The 20,075-nt window shown below is 47.7% G+C and overlaps 1 protein-coding gene and 1 non-coding gene across 2 annotated transcripts; both read left to right on the top strand.

Annotated features, from left to right (window-relative positions):
* Nucleotides 1-1,924: 1,924 nt before the first annotated feature.
* LOC118384151 (cyclin-dependent kinase 12-like) lies at nt 1,925-19,843 on the top strand. Its single transcript, XM_052518691.1, has 14 exons — nt 1,925-4,060; nt 7,036-7,740; nt 8,183-8,362; nt 8,585-8,724; nt 9,098-9,268; nt 9,378-9,567; nt 12,470-12,526; nt 13,309-13,410; nt 13,760-13,837; nt 14,621-14,737; nt 14,863-14,994; nt 15,216-15,439; nt 15,635-16,078; nt 17,935-19,843. Exons 1-14 carry the CDS (start codon nt 2,793-2,795, stop codon nt 18,357-18,359), a joined length of 4,233 nt encoding a protein of 1,410 aa, XP_052374651.1. The 5' UTR covers nt 1,925-2,792; the 3' UTR covers nt 18,360-19,843.
* Nucleotides 7,920-8,056, top strand: LOC118384807 (small nucleolar RNA SNORA5). Its single transcript, XR_004825930.1, has one exon. It is a non-coding gene; the product is annotated as a small nucleolar RNA SNORA5 (small nucleolar RNA).
* Nucleotides 19,844-20,075: the final 232 nt, after the last annotated feature.

Raw genomic sequence — 20,075 nt, 5'->3', positions numbered from 1 at the left:
AAGGATGAATTGGCTTTGGGGGTGACCAGTGACCTTCTGGAGCACGTGCTACGAGTGGGTGCTGCTATGGTGACCAGTGAGCTGAGATAAGGCGTGGCTTTACCTAGCAGAGACTTGTAGATAACCTGTACCCGGTGGGTTTGGCGACGAGTATGAAGCGAGGGCCAACCAACGAGAGCGTACAGGTCACAATGGTGGGTAGTGTATGGGGCTTTGGTGACAAAACGGATGGCACTGTGATAGACTGCATCCAATTTGCTGAGTAGAGTGTTGGAGGCTATTTTGTAAATGACATCGCCAAAGTTAAGGATCGGTAGGATAGTCAGTTTTACAAGGGTATGTTTGGCAGCATGAGTGAAGGATGCTTTGTTGCGATATAGGAAGCAAATTCTAGATGTAATTTTGGACTGGAGATGCTTAATGTGAGTTTGGAGGAAGAGTTTACAGTCTAACCAGACACCTAGGTATTTGTAGTTGCCCACGTATTCTAAGTCAGAGCCGTCCAGAGTATTGATGCTGGACGGGAGAGTAGGTGTGGGCAGTGATCGGTTGAATAGCATGCATTTAGTTTAAGTTTTTAGCTACTTTGCAACTACTTAGCATGTTAGCTAACGCAAGGTCTAAAACCCAAAGGTTGCATGTTCGAATCTCAAAACCGACAACTTTAGCATTTTAGCAACTTTGCAACTACTTACTACATTTGGGGCGGCAGGTAGCCTATTGGTTAGAACGTTGGGTCAGTAACCGAAAGGTTGCTAGATTGAATCCCCGAGCTGACAAGGTAAAAATCTGTCATTCTGCCTGAACAAGGCAGTAAACCCACTGTTCCGAGGCCATCATTGTAAATAAGAATTTGTTCTTAACTGATGTGCCTAGTTAAATAAAGGTTCAATAAAAAATAAAATGTTTTAACTACTTTGAAACTACTTAGCATGTTAGCTAACCCTTCCCCTAAACCGTTAACCTTAACCCATAGCCTAGCTAACATTAGACACCTAGCTAACATTAGCCACAACAAATTGGAATTCGTAACATATCATACGCATTGCAAAGTCGTAACATATTGTGAGAATTCTAATTTGTAACAAGTTATACGAATTATAATTCTTAACATATCATAGAAATGGATGATGGACATCCACAAATTAATAAATACCATACTAAATGTAACGTATCATACTAATTGTGTGTCCCGGACTTTGTTTACTATGTTACGTCTACCCTTGAGTCCAGTTTGGAAATGGAGGTATCTTTTAGATAATAGTCAATTTGGTTCCACATACATTTATGGATCATTTTTATAACACACGTCTCTGATGGTGAAGACCGGTCTACGATAACATTAGTGTTTGAAAAAATAAGTTAGTAGTAACGCCAATGTTAAATAAATACCATAAACTGTCTAATGTTGAGCACTGCGCTGATTTATTATGGAGCTAAATTAAATTATTATTGAATGTGCGAATACCTCATGGAAGCAATAGTTGGTCTCTGGTTGCCATTTGTGTGGTTGTTGGTTTTGACACCACTGAGTGATGTGGGTTTTGAGGTGACACCACTGACTGATAAAAAAATTATTTGTTTTAAGTCGGTTAGTGTCAGTTTGCTATGTTTTAGGACAGAGAGGTCTCAATATATGTGCTTGCACATCATACATAGCTAGAGCTGTTTCTCTTTGGTCGGCAGCACAGGGCTATGGCCACTTTCTGTTCAATTTCTCAATACAATTAAGACATTAACTCTACCCGTATCGTTTTTGTGTTCCGTATTTTGTTGTCAACTTCTGCAGTTGTTTAAATTGTTTACAAGCTAGCTAATGTAGTTGGAATATAATAACGTTGACATTCATGGAAAGAAAGTTATATTTAATAGGCCCTCTACAGGTGAAACATTGCGTCTCGCCAAGGGCGGAAGGCGGCGCAGCTCCCTGGATAGCGCTCTGGGATAGGCTGTTGCTGAACTACCATGAAGAATGACAGCCGTCGAGACTTCCGGTTCTAGTCATAGGGCGATAACGATAGGAGCGCAGTTGCAGAATTTATAATAGGAGCCACAATGGCGGTTGTCGTCTCTTGAAAGGGCTGTGGATGTTATTAAATCCACTATCATCGCCCTAAAGATAGGCCTGGTTGATTCCCAGAGCCATTAAAAATAAACTGGAACATCTACTGCACATGAAAATACTATCATTTCTGATCAATATCAAATTAACAAGAGATAAAATTATATTAAAAGGGACCATGTAAACAGTACCAACCGGGTCAAGTTTTCATTTTGTTCGAGAAACAACATCGGCTGTTAATGACGGCTAACTGTTTGTTTATTGAACTACAAAACCGTAAATCTAAGGAACAATAACCCTAAACTAAGCTTGGCACCGGACAAGGGAAGCTAAAAGAAAAGGGACTTGTTTTTTTCTTTCGTTTTTTACCAAACAGCATGCTAGCTACACAGAGCTAGCTAGCCAAATAGAAACGGAGAAGAGCGCACAATGCTCCGATTTATTGTTTGGGCCTTTTCAGCCAGTTTCTCTAACTAGCTAAACGCACAGGCCTTAATTTTAGTGGCTTTTTTGGCACTAGCAACCTTGATTTTTCTGCTTTGACAAACCATGCTGCCGAACGACTTGGATAATGCGTGAGGACAACCTGGGCAGACTATTTTCTATTTGTCGGCTTGCTTAGAACACTGGATCTCATTTTACCGGATTTCGGAGTATTACTCTCCCGTTAATGTATTATCTCGGCTACAGAGGCCCACGCTCGGGAGAGGTTCCGCAGCTGACGTGAGGAATGCCTGGGTCGGATAGACACCATGGGACCAAGAGGAAGCCGGAATCCAACAGTAGCATTGCCCTGCCACCCCAAACAACGAGTGGTAACAGCGGGCCACACCAGCCCCTGGTCCTGCCTCATACCTCTGCGGGCAACATGACGAGCAAGGACGGTAACCTTCAGTCAAAGTCGTCAGTGCCATCTTCTTCCAAGCGCAAACGGCATAAATCAGCCAAACATGGACGTGAGTCCGAGGTGGCTCAGGGCCCTGGTTTTTCTGCCCTCACCTCCACAGCGCCTCCTTCCGTTAGCGCCGTGAAGCCGCTGGTAGAATATGACGACATAAGTTCCGATTCGGATACTTTTTCGGACCCGCCTGCTGAAAGAGGGTCTGGGGATCGGTTAGAACCTGTCCCAGATTATAGTAAAGGAGATGGGGGCGGGGCTGTTGGTAGAGATGGTCGGGAACATAAGCACCGACACTCTCGCAAAAAGTCGAAGGATCCCAACAAAGTTAGAGACTCTGGGGAAGGGGGTCAGAGTACCAAGAAAAAAAGCAGCAAAGACCGTGAGAGAGGGAGCTCTGGGAAAGTCAAGGAGAAGGCGGCCTCCCTGTCCTCTGTAGCATCCCTGTCCTCCGGGTCACGACGTCAGGGTCAGCTGGAGGCTGACTTGGGGCCAAAGCGTGGAGAGTTGCCCCCTTCCACCCAGGCCCAAACTGCAGCCAGTGTGGGAAGCACCACATCCTCCTCCTCGTCATCTCGCAGCAAGGAGGGTGGCCGCTCCGGGAAGTCTCGCAAGGATAAGCCACAGAAGACGGAGGGACGGGAGGGGCGTGAGGGTCGGGGGGATGCAACCGCCAGCCAGAGCACCTCTGCCTCTCAGAAGGTCCGGACGGAGAGGAGCCAACGCAAGTCCTCAAAGAGCCACAAGTCCAGCCCTAGGGGCAAGGGGCAGCCTTCCTCGAGCAGGGGGAGCCCTCGCCGGAAGGTAACAGCCCCTACACAGTCCCCCAGCCCCCCAAGGAGAGGGGGTAATGGAAGCCCCATGGTCGGTGGTTACAGCCAAGAGGTGGACAGCTACCACCACCAGAGACGTAGGCCGGCCCCACAGAGCCCCAGCCCCTACAGGGAGATGTCCAGGCGGAGCAGGCAGAGGTCGGACAGCCCCTACGCCAGCAGGCAGAGGTCTTCCAGCTATGAGCGAGACGACAGCCCCTACTCCAGGAGACGCTCCATCAGTCCCTATGGTAATCGCAGGTCCTCCAGCACTAGCCCTGTGTCCCGGTGAGTATTATAGCCTGGCCCAGGCACCTTCCATTCAGCCTGCCTCGTATTCACATTTATGCTAGTAGTGTAATACGTACCAAATCACACTCTATTCCCTTTATTCAGCACTACTTTTGACCAGGCCCCATGAGACTGGTCAAAAGTAGTGGACTACAACGGGAATATGGTTTCATTTGAGACACAAGCTAATACTAACATGTAGCTATGGACTACTACTAGCCACCCAATCTGTTGGTTATTCACTCACTGTATGCATGGCATGCACCTCCACACATAGGCATATTCACCAGTGCTGTCTAACACACACGTTGATTCTCACAAATGCCCAAGGTGCTTTTTAGAGGCCCAGTAAGGCCGCAAACATGATATTGAACTGGTGTTGTGCCTGTTGATGTTCTTATTGGTCATACTGGAACATGGCCAGGCCACTGGAGTAGACACCAGGTCCACTCTGACTGTTTCTACTGTTTGTTTTCTACCCCCTTTTGTTTGTGTGCTAAAGAAGTGCTTATACTGTGTGTTTGATAAAGTTGCAATATGTTACTTTTTGGGCAACCTGACCAAATTCACATAGACATGTGAGTTATAGATCTGTCATTCTCATTGAAAGTAAGTTTAAGAAGCAGTAGATCTGTTCAATATGCAGTATTTCTATGCTTCTTTTTAAGTTTGGTTTTTGCGTCTTACTTTCGGTTTAGTACACTAGCTTCAAACAGCTGAAAATACAATATTTTGGGTTATAGACAATATTTCACAGCGAGTTTAGTTGGTACAATGATGCATTGCTTGTTTTTTAACAAACTGAAATTAGGAGAACTATTATAATTTTTGCAAACAGGAAATGGTGGAGAGATTTCTGCATATTGTACCTTTTTTAAAATCGTAAGTGGTTGAGACAGTGCGTTAGACAGCTGAGGATTGAGCCATGGGTAACAGACGGTACCTGTAGCTTCCTCTCCTGTGCTCCTAGCCTCAGGGTGTTGGAAAGGGAATGGCTAGGCCAGGTTGCAATGTCCTGCAAAGGCTAATTAAAACTATGGTCAGGGAAGAGACATTAATTCTATGTTCAGATGTGTCTGTGTGACACGCAGGGCTGTTTCTGCCAGGGAGTTATTGCCTCTTGCCATGTGGTGTAGAGGGGGAAGGGAAACCTATGGAAGTCAGGAGAGGCATCACATTGGGCTCAGACAGGCAAGGCCTGTATGCTCCAGTCTAGGGAAACCCTATGAGGAGCTGTGGTCTTTGGAGCAGGAGAGGGAATGGGTTGGGGGATAGGCTACACTAGCCGGGCAGCGGGGTGATGTTAGCTCTCCAGGAACAGGGTTGGAGAGCCTTGGGCTGGATGTTGACATTCAGCCATTTTGATTTTGTGTTGCATCAGTGAGTGGACCTTGAGCTTCTGTTGGTGGGACTTGGCATAGCTGTATGATAAAACTAGGCCCTCCATAGTGATTGTTAAAAGTTTCTCTGCTGTCAGTAGACTCTATTGAAAGATGCTGGTGAATTATTTTGGTGTAGTCTTTTTATTTCATTTTCTGTTATTTAACCTTTATTTAACTAGGCAAGTCAGTTAAGAACAAATTATTATTTACAATGACTGCCTACCCCAGCCAAACCCTAACCCGGACGACACTGGGCCAATTGTGCGCCACCCTATGGGACTCCCAATCACGGCCGGTTGTGATACAGCCTGGAATCGAACCAGGGTCCGTAGTGACGCCACTAGCACTGAGATGCTGTGCCTTAGACTACTGCGCCACTCGGGTGCCATTTAAGCATGTAGCTAACTGTAGGCTATTTGTTTAGTCTAGCTAATTAACTTCAATGTCCCAGTTATTAACTTACAAAAATCACATTTTAGATTTAGTTTGTAGACTTTTATAAGTTTTCATGCTCAGGGACATATTCACTTGCTACTAGTTATTTTTTTTCCCTAACCTTCAAACAAATGATGGAATCGGAATGTTGTCTCCACAATTAATGGGATACTTAATGATTTTCATCAGTGCCATCTTCTTCCAAGCGCCCTTTATGAGGCCGTCATTGTAAATAAGAATTTGTTCTTAACTGATTTGCCTAGTAAAATTTTAAAAATCATCTACTTCCCCAGAGTCAGATCAACTTGTGGATACCATTTTTATGTCTGCATGCAGTTTGAAGAATGTTGCCAACTAGTTAGCATTGTCTCGCAAAACTACCTCTTAACTTCTTTCATACTGGACACAAAGATAAAAATGGTATAGATGAGTTTATCTCACTCTGCCAAAATCCAGAAGTATAATGGTTATCAATAGTATGTATATGGTGATGAGGTGTTTTGAATTTATGTCCCTAAGCTATTTGGCCTAATGCCAGAGGAATGTTGAGGTTAACCCACAAGACAGTAGACTTCTGGGGGATGTTTGTACACACATTGCTTTAGTCTGAACTTAAAGTAGCCAAAGGTTGTCCCCGTGACTGACCTAATTGTATGTTTGTATGCTGACTAAGGGAATGGGAAGTGTAACTTCTATGGAAGGAGACATAACTCCTATGTGTAAACGCAGTCGGTGTGCTATCTTAGCAAATAGCGCTACCTCTCTGAACTTGCCTCTAACTGAGGTTGGACCAGGGTCCTGCCTCGCCAACACACGTGAGCGCCAGTTGACCACTTACGAACCAGTTGAGTGACAGAAAAGGATCCAGTTCGATAGCACAATTGGTGAAATGTCAAGCTAGCTGTGGAGTGAGCTTGCCGTATGGCCTTATCTCATTATATAAACATAACACACGTTCCGTAGTTATCATCTGCAGTGACGTGCCATTTGTTGTTTTTATTAACACCTTAATACACAAGTGCACAATGCCCCAGTAATGTCAAATGGCCCCCCTTCGAGTTCCTCTTTCTTGGTGCTCACTCCCAACTTAGAGATAGAACTCGCAGCCAACAAGGAATTCTTGTTTTCCTAACATCTTCCCTCCTCTCTCTCCAGGCGCTCAGTTCGCTCCCGGAGTCGTTCGCCGCCTTTCTCCTCTTCCCGTCGCTCCTCCTCTCGCTCTCGCAACAAGAAGCATTCGTCCTCTGCCGGGGGGGGCGGGTCTCACAGCAGCCGGCCCACCAGCCGCTCCCCACCCTCCTCCCGCCTGCCACTCAACTCCAGCCTGGGGGCGGAGCTTAGCCGGAGGAAGAAGGAGCGCCAGGCTGCGGTGGCTGCAGCTCGTCCCCCCTCCCCTCCACCTTCCTCACGCAAGACCAAAGGGTCCACCTCACGCCCCCCTAAAGCTGAGCCCGAGAGAGTACCTGAGAGAGACTCTGTCCAAGCCACGGACCTCCAGCCTCCACCCATTGCACCCCAGCCCCAGGACACTGTTGGCGAAGAACACGGCTCTGCATCTCCACCCTCCATCTTCTCATCTCCTGCTCCCCCTCTGCCCCCCGGTCAGACGACCCCACTACCTCCACCTCCTCTGCCCTCCACCCATGTTGCCCAACTTCAGCCACCTACACCCCAGGGCCAGACTGAGTCCAGCCTTGCACCCTCCACAGCCCTCTCCTCCTCCTCATTGTCGTCTCCCCAGTCCAAATCTCCTGCCCCCATGCCCACACGCAGTCCTGCCCGTTTGACACCTATCCACAAGACCTCCACTCTGCCCCCCCTGCCTTTACCACCCATGCTAGTGGGAGACTGCCAGGACAGGTAAGCCATGAAACGCGCATACACACACACACACACACACCTGCCTGCAGTACAGTACTAGAATTCTGAACAGATTAACTGAATGCTCTGTAGGCGATGCTTTAGCTGCCATTAGATCACAAGTATGTCAAGTAGTAAAAACAGGCCTACAGGGGACTTAAAAATGATCACTAACTCCTTGCAGCCTTGTCAAATTCAGTGCTTCCTCTACAATGGACTGCACTGGCCAAAATGGCTGCCAAAGTGAAACTGTATTTCATGGGCCCCACATCCCTTTGTCATGGTAGTTTGGGATACATTTGTGCTACAGACATATAAGGAAAAGAAAATCCAAACTCACTAGAGAAACGATGATGCGGTGGAGTCATGACATGCTCTTTTTCTCTCCTTCCTTCTTTACCTTTGATCTCTCGCTCTCACTTCTCCTCTCTCCCTCCATCAGTCCGAAGAAGTCCACTCCTCCTCAGAGGTCTTCCAGGAAGGAGAAAGAGGTGCGGAATCGGCCGTCTCTGATCGACCTCCCGCTGCCCCCCACGCTGGCCGGAGGAGACCCCTCGCCCCCTCAGTCCCCCGTCTACAGAGCTCCACCTCCGCCCCAGTCCTCTCTCAAGAAGAGACCAAAGTCAGTCCCTATCTGCTCAACCGAACCCACCCTTCTTATCAATCCCCCCTTAACCACCTATCTACACTCATATTTTCCACAGCCCTCCTCTCCCATCGCAGCCTATTTCCTTTCAACAAAAATAAAAAAATGAGCATAAGATGGGACAAAGTTATCATCAAGGGCTTATTCCGCGAGGTAAAACATTTCCTAATAGCAAGTCTCCTCGGCTCTCCTGTCTAGGTTTTGCTGTCCACGCTATGGCGAACGCAAACAGACACAGAGCGACTGGGGCAAACGCTGCGTGGACAAGTTTGACATCATCGGCATTATCGGGGAGGGCACCTACGGCCAGGTGTACAAGGCCAAGGACAAAGACACCGGTGAGAGCCCCGTGTGCCGCCCTTTCACTGGCATACCTGTGTTTCGTTGTTCTTGAGAGCGGCACAAATGATCACCACGCCTGCGGTATGTGTGTATGCTATGGGGTGTTGTGACTGATCTCGCCTCCCCGTGTCCCCTTTGCTCTAGCCTCTCTGTGTGTGTCTTTCAGAGGAGTTTGAAATTAAGCAGGAGACACATTTCCGTTGGGCGTCCGTGTACATTGGACAAATGTGTTTTATTTAGCACATTTATTAAACTTTTGATCAGGACAATCAACAGAGTTGGAACCATAAAGCAGACATTTTCATCCACCCCCTACAGTGGACAATGACATAATCTGTAATGTTCATGTTGTTCTACCTGCCCTCCAAGGTGAGCTGGTGGCTCTGAAGAAGGTGCGTCTAGACAATGAGAAGGAGGGCTTCCCCATCACGGCCATCCGAGAGATCAAGATCCTCCGCCAGCTCAACCACCGCAGTGTGGTCAACATGAAGGAGATCGTCACAGACAAACAGGACGCACTGGACTTCAAGAAGGACAAAGGTGTGTGGAAAGGGAGACTGTGTGTGTGTGGTGTGGGTTGTGCTTGGTGTATGTCTGTGCCTGTATGCGTGTGTATGCACATCCTCCTTACCCCTGCCTGTCCCATCAGGTGCCTTCTACCTGGTGTTTGAGTACATGGATCATGACCTGATGGGTCTGCTGGAGTCGGGGCTGTGTCAGTTCTCCCAGGAACACGTGAGGAGCTTCATGAGACAGCTGATGGAGGGGCTGGACTACTGCCACAAGAAGAACTTCCTGCACAGAGACATCAAGTGCTCCAACATACTGCTCAACAACAGGTACTAGTGTAGCATGGTAATGTCACTGTACCAAAACGTCATGATACTTATGATACCAGCATTTTAACATACCGTAGTACAGTTTCGTATGATACTACTGAATCTTTCGGCCCTACCGATCTAAAGAACCTGCTGTTATAAAATGTTTATAAAGTCAGTTGAATTGAAGCATCAGTCTCTTGTTTGCACAGGTCCACTTCACTTTCATGCTCATATCACGAATGGCCAGCCAGCCTCATCCCCTGCCAGCCCTCACTCACCTGCTTCTCTCAGCATCCCCTCCCAGCCCTCACTCACCTGCTTCTCTCAGCATCCCCTCCCAGCCCTCACTCACCTGCTTCTCTCAGCATCCCCTCCCAGCCCTCACTCACCTGCTTCTCTCAGCATCCCCTCCCAGCCCTCACTCACCTGCTTCTCTCAGCATCCCCTCTTCATGTACATCTATTCCTCCATTAGTTTTTCAAATATAATTTATCCGTGATGGCGAGTGGGGGTGCAGACCCTGATAAGTCTCCTGTTAGATGTGTACATTTTGTTACATTGGAGCAGCGCACAGTTCGAGCAATGTTGATACATTGTATAATTTCATCGCCTGTTATAACCAAGAACACAGGCCAGTCTGAGTGGACGTTGCATGTTAACTGTCACACAGCCCCTTAGTGTCAGAGGGGGGAAACGGAGCACTGCTTCATGACAGGCATGCTTGCAGCTTTACAGCAAAGAAAAGAGCTCGTCTCGAGCCTAAACTGCAGTAACAACAAAACGTCTGAGCAATATTACTAGAGATACCTTTTTGTCTTTCTAGCAGGATTCGTGCGCATTTTATATAATTTCACAAACCATGTCGCGGGCAGTTTTATACTAATCCCGAGGTTCTGACGTTGTTCAGTCATGTTACCTAGCTAGCTAACAACCTGGTAACTTGACAGATAGGTTTAGACTCATTTGATTGGCACAGGAAGGAAGGACAAGAGTCTGCTACTCATGAGATGTGCTTCAAAGCTAGATTCATATATGCCTAATGTAAGCCTAAACTATGTATAAAAAAAAATATTTCTCTAAATTAAAAAATTCTGTTTGGTTCCTAACGTTTGAAAAGTTGGGAGCAGTGTGTGTGTGTGTGTGTGTGTGAGAGGGAGAGGTGTGTGTGAGAGGGAGACTGGGAGAGTGTGTGGGTAGGTGAGAGGGATACTGAGAGAGGTGTGTGTGAGAGGGAGACTGAGAGAGCGTGTGGGGGGGTGTGTGTGTTTGTGGGAGAGAGAGAGGTGTGTGTGAGAGGGAGACAGAGAACGTGTGTGTGTTTGTGGGAGAGAGAGAGGTGTGTGTGTGAGAGGGAGACTGAGAGAGTGTGTGGGGGAGTATGTGTGTTCGTGGGAGAGAGAGAGGTGTGTGTGAGAGGGAGACTGAGAGAGCGTGTGGGGGTGTGTGTGTTTGTGGGAGAGAGAGGTGTGTGTGAGAGGGAGACAGAGAACGTGTGGGGGGGTGTGTGTGTTTGTGGGAGAGAGAGAGGTGTGTGTGTGAGAGGGAGACAGAGTGTGTGTGGGGGGTGTGTGTGGGAGAGAGAGGTGTGTGTGAGGGAGACTGAGAGCGTGTGGGGTGTGTGTGTGTTTGTGGGAGAGAGAGGTGTGTGTGAGAGGGAGACTGAGAGAGCGTGTGGGGGGGTGTGTGTCTTTGTGGGAGAGAGAGAGAGGTGTGTGTGAGAGGGAGACTGAGAGAGCGTGTGGGGGTGTGTGTGTTTGTGTGAGAGAGAGAGAGGTGTGTGTGAGAGGGAGACTGAGAGAGCGTGTGGGGGGGTGTGTGTGTGTGGGGGCGCGGGGTGTGCGTGAGAGGGAGACAGAGAGAGGTGTGTGAGAGGGAGACAGAGAGCGTGTGGGGGGGTGTGTGAGAGGGAGACTGAGAGAGCGTGTGGGGGGGTGTGTGTGTTTGTGGGAGAGAGAGAGGTGTGTGTGAGAGGGAGACTGAGAGGGGGTGTGTGTGTGTTTGTGGGAGAGAGAGAGGTGTGTGTGAGAGGGAGACTGAGAGGGGGTGTGTGTGTGTTTGTGGGAGAGAGAGAGGTGTGTGAGAGGGAGACTGAGAGGGGGTGTGTGTGTGTTTGTGGGAGAGAGAGAGGTGTGTGTGAGAGGGAGACTGAGAGGGGGTGTGTGTGTGTTTGTTTACTGAAGAGAAAGGTGTCGTGCAGCGTTTTCCCCTTACTGCTCCAATTAAATTTTTACATTTGCATTTGCTGGCTGGTCGCTGAGATGGTTCACTGCCCATTTTTAAATGATAGTTCTACAGTGCTCGTTTTAAAGGTAGACTCAACGAGATGACGAGCAGCACCGCAGAGAGTGAGCTGAGTGTGATGCAAGACTTTTCCTGTCACACAGAGTATCTGTGATTCACGCTGCTACAACATCGTATGTACGGGACAAAAACAGCGGCCGAGTTCAGCCTCGCGCTTCAACGCTCTTTAGTTGTCGTGGAAATTGACCCACTACTGCTGTTTACTTTGTGCATCTAACGTCATCTCGCTGAGTCTACCTTTAATGTAAGCAGTTCCCCAAGGAGGGAAAAGCATAGCTTTGCCGGTCCCTGCTATAAACAATTGACACACTAACCTAGAATGTTATGGTAATAGCAACGGTAGTAGTTTGTGTGGTTTGAGTAGTGAGCACAGGGAGTTGTTTGAAATGATTGTTGTAGCTATAGTAGGATTGGGATTTCCCTTTCGATTGGTCCTGTTTTCAACGAGCAACGTTCTACCATGGGAATTCAAATGCCCTTTCCTCTGCCTCGCTGTTGTGATTGAATTATTCACTTCTGTAGTTAGGGTTGTGTAAGGTAACAGCTGTAGAATGTAATACGTTGTCTTGTTATGGAGTTTGATTCTCTGTCTAACTTCTTTATCTCTCTCCTTGTGCAGTGGTCAGATCAAACTGGCTGACTTTGGTTTGGCCCGCCTCTACAACTCGGAGGAAAGGTGAGACTTGGATTTCTTGCTTTGGAGCAACGATGACATCATCATAAAGTCAGAGGTCCTTCCTGCCCCTGGTTCAGTCCTTTTAAACTGTGACCCTCACACGGGCCTTTTCTCATTTGGGAAAAATCCCGTCCTTCACCCTCTCCTATGTCCTCTCTGTGACCCGGAAACCGATAAGTGGTCAAGGAAATGTAAATTTGTTAGTAGGCGACCGGAACAGTGTCCTTCCCTCCTTGATGGCCACCTTTCATGAGGATTGTCATGTGTATCCTACCAGAGTCCTTCACGGAAGAGTTTTGATATCTGCCACACCCCCTTTGAATCCGCTTTTGTTTTGTTGGAGGAGAAAAGCATGCACACAAACAATATGCTGCTTATCGTTTTATCTAGATCTAGTTTTATCACGTTACTCATTTGGGATCCACCCCTGTAAACCTAATTTGCCTGATGATCCGCGAGTGGAGGAGTCTCATTTCATACAAGCACATTTACATCCACGTTCCCTCACCTCGATTACCTTTTTCAAAAGAAGGCAAGAGAGGACGTGGGAGTTGAGCAAATCCAATTGAGAAAAGGCCTCTGTTGCCATTGTGGTCCGAATGAAAACATCTATCTATTCCAGTGATTCCCCACTAAGTGGTGCTGTGTCCTGTATAAAGAGGTTCTGCCTCTATCAGCCCATTGTTGAGAGATGAATTATGGGTGTTTGGGCACTGGAGAGCATAGTAAAGGTACTGTATCTGTGTGTTATATCTGAATGTCCCCTTCCCTGCTCCCTCCAGTCGACCCTACACTAATAAAGTAATCACGCTATGGTACCGCCCCCCTGAGCTCCTCCTGGGAGAGGAGAGGTACTCTCCAGCCATCGACGTCTGGAGCTGCGGGTTAGTACACACTCACCTTGCCCACACACAGATTCTGTACATGCCCAAGAACACTCATTCCCTGTGCAGGTTTATTGGCGCACAAACATTTCATTCGCACATATATTCTCCAATCGAACAAGTTCTACGTAGGAGAAGAGATTGTACTTACCTTATTTTTCCACATGGTGTCACCATAAAACTGCTATATCATTTTGACTGACGTAGTCAGAGCTCTAAACCTGATGATTGGCAGATAATTATCACTCTTAACAAATCCTAACTCAAGATTTGTGAATGCTTTTTAAATGTTTATATATATATATATAATGTGAGTGGCCAACATTGTCCATTGACTGTTTGTGCACAGGTGTATTCTGGGAGAACTGTTCACCAAGAAGCCCATTTTCCAGGCCAATCAGGAGCTGCTGCAGTTAGAGTTGATCAGGTATGCTGCTATTGCCCCCTGCTGCCTGGGAGACTGCATCTCCACATTACAATCCTGTCTGACATGGCAGCAACCTATTTCTTAAATAGCAGCCATACTCAACAAGCAGACTGCAGTCCAGACCCAGAATGGGGTCAATACGGACCACGGGTCCTGACTTTCTTGTTTTTGGAACTAGGGCTTTCAACCTACTGCGTTTGAGTGCAATTTCTACATTTGGAAGTGCATGGGCAGGTTCCCTCTTATGTCATTCACTGACAGATCTTAAAGAGCTGTTTTTAACTTGTCAGAAATATCCAGTTGATGTCCGCTAGATAGCTAAGTTTACCAGCTACCTAAATCTTGTAGTTATCATGGCCAAATGATGTGCCCAGGGGTCTCGACCCACATTGGTCCCCCATTTTAGATTTTGTTGAGTCACTCGGGTATCATTTGAACAAAACAGAAAAGGCAAAATGTGTAGACTTGCAGGCAATTAGCTTATTAAAAGTATGTTCTCTCATACAAGAGGGGAGTGAATCATTTTGGGTCGTATGGGTTGCGAGGTTGGGGGTTGTTACTACGTTGATAAATGACTTCCCATCCGGACCTTTGCCGCCTTGGATATTTGTGTGACTGGACCTTCTCAAATAGGAGTTCAATACCCCTGCTATATATTGCACTACTTTTGACCAGAGCTCTAAGGGCCTTGGTCAAAAGCGTTGCACTATATAGGGAATGGGGTGCCATCTGGGATAGGGCCCATGTTTACCACAGCTCTAACTCTCTCCCTCTCTGTCTCAGTCGTCTGTGTGGGAGCCCCTGTCCCGCTGCCTGGCCTGACGTCATCAAGCTGCCCTACTTCAACACCATGAAGCCCAAGAAACAGTACCGCCGACGGCTACGCGAGGAGTTTGCCTTGTACGTAACATGACATACATACACACCATGGGATTTTATTGTCCTTTCATCAATCTGATTGTTGTGGCAGTACATCAGATGTCGATGCTATTTGTTTGACTCAAATTTGTCTCTCTCTCTGTCAGTCTGCCTGCTCAGGCCCTGGACCTGCTGGACCGCATGCTGACCCTTGACCCTGCGCGGCGCTGCACGGCCGAACAAGCCCTCAATAGTGACTTCCTGTGTAACGTGGAGCCCAGCAAGATGTCCCCGCCCAAGTGAGGACCTTGTCTTTGCACTTTCCTTTCCTGGGCCCATTACATCTAGAGAACAACCTCAAACTATCCACCACCATACTCCCAACAACCCTATTGCTTTCTTTCTGTCACACCAACACCCCTCTCGATTTCTTTCCCATACACCTAACTTTGCCTCTCTTTCTGTTTCTCTCCCTCATGCTTTCATCACCCTTTGCTCCTGTATCTCTCTGTCTCTCCAGTCTCCCTCATTGGCAGGACTGCCACGAGCTGTGGAGTAAGAAACGGAGGCGCCAGCGTCAGAGCGGGCAGCCCGAGGATGTGCCTGTGCCCAAAGTGCCCCGTAAGGACCCCTCAGGGGCTTCCAGTGGAGAGAACAGCCGGCCCCAAGCCAGCCCAGCTGGAGCCCCGCCCCCTCCGCCCGGAAGACCACCCTCCTCAGCCATCTCAGCCAATGAGCTAGCAGGTCAGGCCGACACAGTAGTCACAGTTCGCTACTATAGAGGAACATACCCTTATCCAAATGTCTCCTTGGTTAGATAGTATCTGCACAGGCAGATGAGGGTTGTTGTAAGTCTATAATGTGAACACATGTTGTCTCCATACACTCTCAGCAGGCTGCTGTCTACAGTATGTGTGACCATTGTCTCTCTCCCATCAGGCCTGGGTGCTGCGGCGGAGCAGCTGAACCAGACAGAGCTGGCTGTACTGTTGAACCTGCTGCAGAGACAGACAGACCTCAGCCTGCCTCAGATGGCCCAGCTCCTCAACGTCTCCTCTAACCCAGAGAGCCAGCAGCAGCTAGAGACCCTTAGCCAGTCCCTGTCTGCCCTGACCGAGGCCTCCCATCACCGGGGGGCCTCAGAGGATCAGGGTCCGGCTAGGTCCCAGCCCCCCGAACCTCCCCCAGAGCCTCAGGAGCCCTCCCCGCACCACAGCGAGCCGCCCCTCAGCCAGGACGACCAGACCAACCTCCTGGCCCTCCTATTGGGCCAGCTCATTAAGCCACAGGCCGGGGGGGCTGAGCAAGGCGACGAGAGCAATGGCGTCCAATCAGAGGAGGCTGTGACTCGCGGTTCGTCTGCCTCCACTGCTGATCGCAAGGGCAAGTCTGGGTTCAGTCTCTAGGGGGAGGGGCAGAGAGCACTGGGTCAGGGGGATCTCACAGGGGACTGGTGGACGAGGGGGAGGAGACTGGGCACAGGGAGACGCCCCGTCATAGCTTCCCTGTCATGGTGCGGATCTTGTCATCAATTATTTTTCTGCTTACCATAAAGCAGTTGTAAATTCCTTTATAAACGAGCTGATAAGATGAAAGATCTTAACTAAATGGCAAATCGGAAGAAAGATTCCACGGTTACTTTAAATATATTTTGAGGAAGATGAGTTTTATGTTGTCTAGACCCACCTCTTCTCAACAACAGTTACACACCCCTACCCACCTTTTGTCTGTCTCACCTGTCTCCCACTTCAAAGGCTACTTTCACCCACTCAGTCACACATAGGTGGAAACATACCATACATGAAGTTGGCAAGTTCTCAAGATGTCTGACCAGGGAGTGGCTTCGGACGGCCCAGGTCACATGGACTGGGCTTTGGGCACAAGGACTTTTGTCATTGGTGTGAATGTAAACTAAGAGAAGGTTTGTAGTTTTACAGCGTTAGAAAGACAATGGTTCACACTGCACTCTTCCCTTTCACTCCTGCCTCTGTCACCCTGTTTTCTTTTCCCTCTTTCTCTCTCATTTCTCCATTTGTTAAAGCAGGTTTCTTGGATTGTTCTTCCTTCCATAAAAATATATTGATTTAAAACCCGTCTGTAGTGTCAACATTTTTATGAAGAAAGTCTAATAAATTATCAAGCAAAAATAAATGTTTTGAACCTTAGACTTCACCTGCATGTCTTTCATTTAACTTTTATTTAAATCGCACATTTTACATTTTATTTTTGTATGTTGTCTTTTACATTAGACCTTGGAAATCATCCAATGCTAGTAAAGCGTTCTCTGTAGACTGTATCTGTAGTCACCCTGCTGTTGTCACTTAAAGCAACAACCATGTTGCCTAGGAAACAACTGTAGCAGCAGTGTTGCCCGGTAGCCATGACAGCAGACTGAGAAGGCATCTCGCTCTGTCTCAGCTTTATGCACCCCCCCAAACTTCAGGTTTGACCCCTCCCTATCCATAATAACCCATGCTCTTATTGTTGTTGAAATATAACTTGAGTGTCTGTCAGGGTTGAACAAACTCTAAGGAGAGAATCCCCCTCTACTATGTAAAGCGCTTTGGGTGTCTTGAAAAGCGCTATATACGTCCGATCGATTATTATTGTTATGAACCCCCCCATGTCCTGCGTCTTTCTTTTGTTGTTCACATACGTGTGTGTGAATAAATGTTATGTTGATTATTTAGGCCGCTATGAGGTATTTTGATATTCCATCTGTCTCTCAACATTACAACTTGTCTGTCAACATTCAAAAATGTTACTTAATTAAGGATTTTATAACATACCAGTCACCAGGAACCAAAATGGGAGAAATAACACAGGTGGCACACCTCCAGACTAATTTAGAGAATGAACATTTATCATAATCACAATTGTGGTATTTAGTAGCAGTATCAACCCATGACAACTACACGTATTACACATCCAATTAAAACAGTAGCCTATTGAAAATATTTGTTGAGTGGTTGGTGAGCGTCCTGGTAGGAATGGTACATGATCTCCCTCTGCTGGCCAAGGTGGGAAATATAGCTGTACGTTGTCTAGACCCCACTCACAAACACTTACCTGGTTCTCTGGGATGTTTCACTAAAGGGAATTGAATAAAAATGTGTCTGTAGTGTAGATGGCACAAATGTCCAGCTGAAATCTCACTAACTTGAGTGCTTTGTGTTTCTTGTAAATATCTTATTGACTGTAAATATCTTATTGACTGTCTTTTCTCTGACTTCCCTCAGACTGTGCAGTCACCAAGCGGAAGCAGCAGATCGGAACAAATCAGGTCCCCCCATCCTCTGAGCGACGTCCCCCTTCTCCGCCTGGCCCTCCACCCTCAGCCCTCCTCCCCCCTGGCCAGCAGCAGCCCAGCTCTGAACCCCAGCCCGGGCCCGGTCAGGACATCAGTCCAGCGGTGGCAGCCGCCCTGCTGCAGCTCATTTCCCAGCAGGACCCAGAGGCTGGGGCCCCCCAGCGCAGCAGTGACCACTCCCCTGCCGTGGGCACCCCTGTCCGGGGACAGCCACCCCCTGCCTGGACGACTGACTCCCCTAAACCATCTCCTGCCAGAGAGCCTCCTACTAGCATGGAATCTGCTGCCTCTGCTATCCCAGCACAGTTCCCCAAGGACCAGGACCTCCGCTTTGCCCACAGGACCGCTCGCTGATCCTGGGTGGGCCTGTTTAGAGACCTGGGTACAGTGGGCCGACCTACAGGGACAGGAGCCAGGGACACCTACAGTACTGATAATGATGATACTATAGACCAGTCTCTAGGTGAGAACAGAAGAGCAGCTCACCTGAGCAGGTTGTGTATATTGGAAGATGTGAGGTAGATGGCTGCGAGATTGTTAGTCTGGAGGAAAGAGCAGGTCGTTGGGTCAGGATGTTATTGTGAAGATGGACGGTGTTTGGCTAAAGGACAAACTTAGCCCCACTCTAGACAGACAGTCTGGGGTTGGGCCGTGGTGAGGTGCTAGACCTGGAGGTGGGACAAACTTCCACACCCTTCAATCACTAACACTGCCCCTCCTGGACCTCATGACTTGTTGAAGAAGTTGGATCCTAACGAGTTCCACACATGGAATGTGATCAGCTGTGATTTCCTTTTGTTTACTTTGCAACTCAAATGATTGTTATGTCTACTGCAGTGCCCTCTAAAGATGAGGCTATCAGTGGGTTTTGGAGTCTGGTGTCCTCACTCCTCTTCATCGGCAGTTGAATGGGTGGGGGTTGGTGTCTGCTATGTATGACACCGGTGGAACAAAGAACAAGTCTGAAATGTAGAGGTGGTTAACTGGGGGTACAGATGGAAAACATTGGGACTGAGAGTTGGTTAACTACTCAGTCTCATCTCGCTAGCTGGCTCCTGACTTTCGACCTTGTGCCTCCTTTGTGACCTTAGCAACCCCTGAATGATCTTTGCCCGCAGGGAAGTGTTGGGTTGTTTCTCATGTTCTGGAAGGCACATTAACAAGAGAAGGCATGGCTCAAAATTCATTAGCATACCTTGTGTCCTTGGCCAAAGGTACTGTAAAATAAGGTATTCGGATCTCAGTCCTATCTCCCCTTGTCTCTCTCGCTCAATCCATGTATGTCAGCCTCGGTTAGCTTTCCCATGTAGAAATTAACGTGTTCATTCTCAAACGTTCTCTCTCTAGTAAACAGGTACATGTGCCTCTAACCCTAGTACTCCCTCTGCTACACACTGACAGAAAACACAAACTCTGACACTGTGTCATTAACTGCTCTACTATACTCACTAGTCAGTCTTTCATTGACCCTCTGGTCACAGCTAGCAAGCCGGTCGCCCAACCCCGTAGCAACTGGACACCTATAGACCTACACACACACACCTCTCCAAAGCTTTCCCTGACGATCTCTGATAGCCTTGTTATCTTTTGCCTCCCTGCCTAACTCTGTGCAGCAAATATGTTTTTGTGTGATTATTTTCTACTTTAAAGACAAAGTTACATGTTAAAAATATGGTCCATGGTTTTGTTTCCTTTGTTTTGGGAAGGGAGAAATTGAGAAGAGATCTGACTTTGGGTTTCATGTGACCATGTGACTGTAAGAGATGATATTTTGTAATATGTTTTCTCGGTTCAATTTATTAAAGGAAATCATGCGACCAGAAAGTTTTAAAATGTTATTTGCTTTATTCTCTTGTCATGTACACCAAACATCAGCTCTGACAAATTGAAAACCCTAGTCATTGGCTACTCCATTACCCGCAGTATTAGACTTAAAACGAATCATCCAGAGATCATACACTGTTTACCAGGGGGCGGGGCTACCGACGTTAAGGATAATCTGAAGATGGGGCTGGCTAAAGCTAAAACTGGCGAGTGTAGAGATATTGTTAACCACGTCGGCACCAACGA

The sequence above is a fragment of the Oncorhynchus keta genome, chromosome 5 (genome assembly GCF_023373465.1).
Source record: "Oncorhynchus keta strain PuntledgeMale-10-30-2019 chromosome 5, Oket_V2, whole genome shotgun sequence".
NCBI classification, from domain to species: Eukaryota; Metazoa; Chordata; class Actinopteri; order Salmoniformes; family Salmonidae; genus Oncorhynchus; species Oncorhynchus keta.
Note: the sequence above shows the minus strand (reverse complement) of the source record. Positions and strands in the feature narration are given on the sequence as shown.